This window comes from Larimichthys crocea, chromosome XVI, assembly GCF_000972845.2.
Source record: "Larimichthys crocea isolate SSNF chromosome XVI, L_crocea_2.0, whole genome shotgun sequence".
Taxonomy (NCBI): domain Eukaryota; kingdom Metazoa; phylum Chordata; class Actinopteri; family Sciaenidae; genus Larimichthys; species Larimichthys crocea.
In genome coordinates, this window is record NC_040026.1 from 7749377 (window position 1) to 7757575 (window position 8199).

At 53.2% G+C, this 8199-nt stretch overlaps 1 protein-coding gene across 1 annotated transcript in view; it reads right to left on the reverse strand.

Annotated features, from left to right (window-relative positions):
• Window positions 1-5318, reverse strand: part of LOC109137928 (activin receptor type-2B-like) — a 31777-nt gene extending 26459 nt beyond the window's left edge. Inside the window, 1 exon segment of the mRNA XM_027289783.1 lies at window positions 4853-5318. Coding sequence (XP_027145584.1) covers window positions 4853-4904 — 52 coding nt within the window. The 5' untranslated portion in view covers window positions 4905-5318.
• Window positions 5319-8199: the final 2881 nt, after the last annotated feature.

An 8199-nucleotide genomic window follows, 5' to 3' on the forward strand; every position in this document is an offset into this window, starting at 1 on the left:
GAACCTATTGAAACCTGGCCCAGGCCAGTGTCCAGTTATCTCTTAACAGTGAGTGAACATCTTGGCATCGCAGACCAGGACCTCTAGCAACCGGCAGCAGTGCAGCGTCCAGTCTAACAGTGAACACAGCGACAGAACCTCTGAACCAGCAGTGTCCAGTCTAACAGTGAACACGGCGACAGAACCTCTGAACCAGCAGTGTCCAGTCTAACAGTGAACACAGCAACAGAACCTCTGAACCGGCAGCGTCCAGTCTAACAGTGAACACGGCGACAGAACCTCTGAACCAGCAGTGTCCAGTCTAACAGTGAACACGGCGACAGAACCTCTGAACCAGCAGTGTCCAGTCTAACAGTGAACACGGCGACAGAACCTCTGAACCAGCAGTGTCCAGTCTAACAGTGAACACAGCGACAGAACCTCTGAACCAGCAGTGTCCAGTCTAACAGTGAACACAGCGACAGAACCTCTGAACCAGCAGTGTCCAGTCTAACAGTGAACACAGCAGTCGGGTTTGGATCCTGGCATCCCGGGCTGAGTCAGTTCAGTTAGCTACACGGCTGACCGAGCTAACCACAGTTAGCTCTTCTCTGCTGATCACCTCGGTGCTGTGACGTTACTCCCTGTTGGTCTCAGAGGCTGGGCGCCAACCTGGTCCGGCCCGGTCCGGCTGCTGAACACACCTGAAGACACTTTGTGACAGTGTTGGACAGACACTGGAGGACAGAGGACAGATGGACACGCAGTCTTCATGATGTCATTAGTATTTACTCTTCAGTGGTTTCACATTGTTCTCTCGGTCTTCCTTCGGTCTCTCTCCTCTTGCGTCCCCCTCGTCCTCGTCGCTGGTCGTAAAGCTGCAGCGACAGCTCGCCTCTTTCTGCTGCAGGTATGTGTTGCTGCAGTGTGAACCTCCAACCTCGTCCGTCCTCTGGGACCCAACACTGCTCCCAGAGGAACTGGTTTAAGACCTCATGGTCTCTGACGGCTAGATGGATGGAATCAATTCGTCTCATTAGATTCATGATCTTAGTCTTTGTTCTTGATTTAAATCAGACCTGTGTGTGTTTTGACTTTTGACACCTTTGGCTTCAGTAAAGTTTCGGTAACGCTGCTGTAACTTTCATACGTTTCCAAGCTTCAGTGATGTAGAAGACAAAACAGATTGAGACTTCACTTTTTTGGGCTCCAGAATTGGGCCATGGATGAGCTCCATTTAGCAGCACTTGGACCAGCTTTGGCCCAATGACCACATCTAGAACCAGGGTTGTTGGGATGAGTCTGCTGAGTCGGTTGTCATGAATCATGAACTGAAAGGCCAGATTTATGCACAGCTTCCTGTTTCCTGTCAGATATGATAATATTTGACACCAAACGGTAGACGCTGATGCTAACTCATAGCGCTAGCTGCAGTGTTTAGCGGTGGGGGTGTAATGCACACTCGCTATTGGCTGCTGTAAACACCAATCGATATCCACGTCCCTCACTATGTGAGCATTTCTACAGGAAACACTAAAAATAAGGAAGTCATTAAATCAGAACCAACATCACGCTCAGAGTGTGTGTGTGTGTGTGTGTGTGTGTGTGTGTGTGTGTGTGTGTGTGTGTGTCTCCTCTCCCACAGTATTGATCACTGAGAAAACAGGTCAGCTGATCTTTACTCATATATCACAGAGAGCAATGAGTGTAATGAAACGTCGACACTGCAGCTCAGCGACTGTAAACACACTGCAGGACATCCCAACATCAGAACCAACAGAACCGACATCAGAACCGACAACAGAACCAACATCAGAACCAACAGAACTGACAACAGAACCAACATCAGAGCCAACAGAACCGACAACAGAACCAACATCAGAACCAACAGAACCGACATCAGAACCAACAGAACCAACATCAGAACCAACAGAACCGACAACAGAACCAACATCAGAACCAACAGAACCGACAACAGGAACATTCAAATGAACTGTCTCTGTGATTACAATACTATACGTAGTAACACAAAGTACTGAGCTTCAACTGTGTCTTTGTCTTCACCTCCTGGTTTTGTCTTCACCTCCTGGTTTTGTCTTCACCTCCTTCACCTCCTGGTTTTGTCTTCACCTCCTTCACCTCCTGGTTTTGTCTTCACCTCCTGGTTTTGTCTTCCCCTCCTTGTGTTGATGCAGGAGGAGAAACTCAGTGCTCCTCCAGCTCTTTAGCTCCACTCCATGTTGTTTCAAATCAGTGCTCCGTTCCTCCCTCTGGGTCTGCTCTTGACCCAGTACCTCCCCCTCTCTCCTCCCCTCTCTCCCCATCGTCCTCCTCCTCTTGACCTCGCGTCATCAATCTTAAGGGAGCAGTGAGGAGAAAAAAACAAAACAGGCACTGGTCCTTTAAATCTTGTAGCTACGGGCAACCCCTCCCCCACCATGCGCCCTCCTCACCCTCCTCACCCTCCTCACCCTCCTCACCCCGTCTGCTGGTGTTCAGGCCCTGTGGGCAGTCGTAGTAGTGAGGGCAGTGATTCAGGCCTCAGCTGAGAAAGATTCTCCAAGTCAAACACGGGAAGAGTTCAGTGAACAGACAGACAGCGTGGCTCATGCTGCTGCAGCTCCTCCACCCTCTCACTGACACCTCCAGAAAACAAACAGAGGTGGAGAACGAATGTTAGCTGAGAGCCGCTGCAGGACAGACTTCAGACCTCCATCTGTTGTTCTTCATGTGAGACAACTCTGGACGGGAGGACGCAGCTTCACCTCAGGAGTAAACAAAGTTCATATGTCGGAGGCACTGTTGGAGACCCTGAACTCAGCACGCTGCACGAGTCCACACGTTAAAGTATTTCTACACAGAGTAACTAACTCCCATCCAGAGTCACGAGTCAACATCTGTAAAGAAAAGAGGAAACATTCAAAGTTTCTCTCTTTAACTGAACTCAGCGCCTCGTTAACTCATCGTAAAACAAACCAGACGAGCACTGTTCCACTCTCAGCAGCTCTGCTTCGGTCGTCCACAGTGACACGTGGAAATATTCAGGTAAAATTCCTGTGTGTGTCAAAGCGGTCTGCTGTGGTGGATTGGAGAGAAACATACAAGAAACCAGAACAGACTCCAGACCTGCAGGCAGCGCTGTCCTGCCCTGATTGGCTGAGGCCTTAATTTGTGAGTCAAGTCAGCTGATGCAGGTGAACCTACTCTGATTGGAAGATTTAAAGGGCACATATATGCTGATCACACACACACACACACACACACACACACACACACACACACACACACACACACACACACACTACAACAAGTCTTTGGACATGAGACTTGACGGACAGACTACAACTCCCAAGATGCATTTCACTGTTAAAAATCAAAGTTATCGACTTAAGAGGCGGTAAAATGTTGTAATCATCTGAGACGACTCTACCTACTGACAGAGTACACAGAGTACACAGAGTACACAGATTACTACAGAGTACAGAGAGTACACAGAGTACTACAGAGTACACAGAGTACTACAGAGTACACAGTACACAGAGTACTACAGAGTACAGAGAGTACTACAGAGTACAGAGTACAGAGAGTACTACAGAGTACAGAGAGTACTACAGAGTACTACAGAGTACACAGAGTACTACAGAGTACTACAGAGTACAGAGAGTACTACAGAGTACAGAGTACACAGAGTACTACAGAGTACAGAGAGTACTATAGAGTACTACAGAGTACAGAGTACTACAGAGTACTACAGAGTACACAGAGTACTACAGAGTACACAGATTACTACAGAGTACTACAGAGTACTACAGAGTACACAGAGTACTACAGAGTACTACAGAGTACACAGATTACTACAGAGTACACAGATTACTACAGAGTACTACAGAGTATACAGAGTACACAGACTACTACAGAGTACAGAGTATACAGAGAGTACTACAGAGTACTACAGAGTACTGCAGAGTACTACAGAGTACTGCAGAGTACTGCAGAGTACACAGATTACTACAGAGTACACAGAGTACACAGACTAAGACTACTACAGAGTACAGAGTATACAGAGAGTACTATGATAACTACAGACATACAGATTTATTATATCTTCAGTATTCTATGATTGGACATCGATCATTAATCGATCATTAATCGATCATTAATCGATCATTAATCGATCATTAATCGATCATTAATCGATCATTAATCGATCATTAATCGACCACTGCTGAAATATGGAAATGAATCTCAAACGTCACAGGTGTATTATGGGATGTTTTGATGTGTGTAGAGCGCGCACGCGCACACGCCTCCTCCTCTCCTACTACTACGAGGCCACATGACCGCGCAGCTCCATTCATCCGCCCGCCCCGTGTCGTAGTAAAACGCGCGTGGACGGTACCGAGGAGGAGCGCGTGCGTGGTGAATGTGTCCGGTTATCGGTGATTTCTGTAGTGAGGCTCGCGCTCTTTGTGGATCGATCATTGATCCGCATGCCTGAGCAGACAATGGAGCCTGCAACCACACACACATGTGCACGTACGCACACACACACACATGCAACCACACACGTGCACGCACACACACACGTGCATGCACACACACACGTGCACCCACACACACACACATGCAACCGCACGTGCACGCGGACTGAAGAACATCGCAAGACACAAAGAATGTCCACGCGCGGCCCGGATGGAGGTTTTCTCCTCGGTCCACCTGGAAACACTGCACAGACCCCCACCTCCACCTCCACCTCCACCCCCACCTCCACCTCCACCCCCACCAGCCGCTGTGAAGCAGCCCACAGAGCAGCAGCCTCCGCGGGCTGCGGTCCTGACACTCCTCCGCTACACGTGCAGCCCTCCGTCTTTACCTGCACACAAAGTTCCCAGCAGAAGTGCACAGGTCAGCCAGGACAGCCACATAGTCCCTCTAGTTGGAGACGGGTCGAGTCCTGCTGGGCTCCGGATCCTCCTCCAGCATTTAAAAGACTGCGTGGAACCACGACCCCGCAGCCAGGCCCGGACTCGCTTTTTGTCCAGTGGGCTTTTGTGTGCAATAATCCAGCCAGCAGCCTGCTCCTGCTCCTCCTGCTCCTGCTCCTCCTGCTCCTGCTCCTGCTGCTCCTCCTGCAAAACGCACCAGACCCGCACGGCTCTACGAACAAGTTCCCAGCGGATCCGGAGCCATGTGGGGCGGACAGCAGCGGCGGCTCAGCCCGGGGTCACGCACAGTCTGAGCCCGCTGATAGTTCCCGAAAAGGCAGTCGGAGGTGTGAAGACAGACCGCAGACCAGCGCTCCTCCGCCCGCCTCCCTCTGTGGCTCAGTGCAGCTCTCTCCACCGTACCCACCACCCCACCCACCCCACCCCCCCCCCCCCCCCCCCCCCCCCCCCCCCACCCCCCCCCCCCCACCCCCCCACCCCGCCACCCCCCCCCCCTGTCCTCCTCTCTCTCTCTCTCCCTCTCCTCCTCTCTCTCTCTCCCCCCCTCCCTCTCTCCTCCCTCCCCCCCCCCGCTCTCCCCCTCCCTCTCTCCTCCCCCTCCCTCTCTTCTCCCCCCCCCCCCTCTCTCTCCCTCTCCCCCCTCTCTCCCCTCCTCTCTCTCCTCCCCCCCTCCTCTCTCTCTCTCTCTCTCTCCCCCCCCCCCCCTCTCTCTCCCCTCGCCCCCTCTCTCCCGCTTCCTCTCTCCCCCCCCTCCCTCTCGTTCTCTCTCTCTCTCTCTCTCCCCCACCCTCTCTCTCTCGCAACTCTCCTCCCCCTCCCTCCTCTCTCTCCTCCCTCTCTCGTCTCTCTCCCCCCCCGCCCTCTCTCTCTCCTCTCCCTCCCCCGCCTCTCTTCCTCCCTCCTCTCTCTCCCCTCCCTCTCTCGCTCTCTCCCTCTCCGCACCCCTCTCTCTCTCCCTCTCTCTCTCTCTCTCCCCCCTCCCTCTCCGTCTCCCCCCCCTCTCCACCTCACCCCCCCGTACTCTCTCTCTCTCTCCCCCCCCTCCCCCCCTGTCTTCTCCCTCACCCCCCCCCTCTCTCCCTTCCCTCTCCCCCCACCCACTCCCTCACCCTCCCTGGTCGGGGGGCTGCTGGGGACAGACAGGATGATGCGTCAGCGGCACAAGAGTCCGAACCACGTGCTTCCTCCTTTCAAATAAAATGCTGCAGGAGACAGTTGTCCACCTGAGGCTGGCTCCAGACAGTGAGTCAGTCTCATCATAGTTCCCCCATGTACCAATGTCCAACTTTCACAGCAGAAATAAACATGTTTACAGCCTGGGTACAAAAACACAGTTTTGGTCTCTGTAGGCTAATTTCCCCTTCATGACAACTGTAACTGAGGGTGAATTTTCATATAACAACTCACCTGTTCACATTATATTAAGGCTTAAGTTATGCGGTTAAGAGCGGGGGACGCTTTGATTGACAGGTTGGGGTGACGTCATTAGCCCGCCCAGGTCAGCTGACAGTCACCACCCATTGGTCAGAGGCTGACGTGTCATAGCAACACACTGTGGACATACATCAGTGAAAGCTTTGAACCTTATGGAACTGAGGAGATCGAGGAGCACGGGAGGAGGACTGAGAGGACTGAGGAAGGAAATGAGGAGGACTGAGGAGAACTAGAGCTGAACCTGAGGAGGATGAGAGCTGAGGAGACTGGAGGAGGGGACGAGAACTGAGCAGAGGAGACTGAGGAGGATATGACAGAGGACACTGAGGAGCTGAAGCACTGAGAGGACTGAGGGAGGCACTGAGAGACTGAGGAGTGACTGAAGACGAACACTGAGGAGTGAAGCTGAGGCAGGAGGACGAGGAGGACTGAGGACACGGAGGAAAACTGAGAGAGAGGACTGGGAGGACTGAGGAGCACTGAGGAGCACTGAGGAGGACTGAGGAGGCACTGAGGAGCACTGAGGGAGCGAAGAGCACGAGAGGAGACTGAGGAGCGACTGAGTGGACGGGACTGGGAGCCTGAGGAAGCGGAGGAAGGAGGACTGAGGAGTACACTGAGGAGCACAGAACTGAACATGAGGAGGACTGAGGAGGACTGAGGAGGACTGAGGAGACTGATAGCTGAATAGCGACGGAGACATGAGGAGGACTGAGGAGCGACTGAGGAGAGGAGACTGAGGAGGACTGAGGAGGTGAGGCACTGAGAGGACTGAAGAGCACTGAGGAGGACTGAGGAGGACTGAGGAGCACTGAGGAGGACTGAGAGGAGTAGAGGACTGATGGGATGGGAGACTGAGGAGCACGATGAGGAGGGAACTGAGGCAGGGAGACTGAAGGCACTGAGAGACGAGAGGACTGAGGAGCGACTGGAGGCACTGAGAGCACTGAGGAGGCTACGGAGGAGGACTGAGAGCACTGAGGAGGAACTGAGGAGACTGAGGAGCACTTAGGGAACTGAGGAGCTGAGAGGACTGAAAGAGCACTGGAGGAGGACTTAGGAGGATGAGGAGACTGAGGAGCACTGAGGGACTGAGGAGGACTGAGGAGGACGGTGGATAAAGAGCAATGAAGAGGACTGATGAGGACGGATGGAGGAGAGGAGCACTGAGGAGACCTGAGAGGACTGAGGAGGACGAGACGGAGAGGACTGAGGAGGACTGAGGAACAGAGCGACTGAAGAGCACTGAGGAGGACTGAGAGAGACAGGATGAGGAGCCACTGAGAGCTGAGGAGACTGAGGGAGGACTGAGGAGCACTGATGAGGACTGGAGGAGGACTGAGGAGCACTGAGGAGGACTGAGGAGGACTGAGAGCCTGAGAGGAGGAGGCGTGAGAAACTGAGGGCACGGAGGAGGCGAGAACTGAGGAGGACTGAAGGACGAGCGGGAACTGAGGAGGACTGAGGAGCACGGGGTTTTTTGGAAGGTTTTTTTTTTTTGGAAGACATGAGAGGACGAGAGCGACGGGAGGACTGAGGAGCGACGGAGGAGACTGGAGGAGCGACGTGAGGAGACATGAGGAGGACGAGGAGAATGGGAGCGACTGAGTAGCACTGAGGAGACACTGAGGAGGACTGAAAGAGCCTGAGGAGAGGAGCTGAGGAGACACTGAGGAGCACGGAGAGCATGAGGAGGACTGAGAGCAGACGGTAGGAGGACTGAGAGGACTGAGTAGACAGAGGGAGGAACTGAGAGAGCGAGGCATGAGGAGGACTGAGAGCACTCTGGAGGAGACGAGGAGGACTGAAGGAGCACTGAGGAGGACTGAGGGCACTGAGG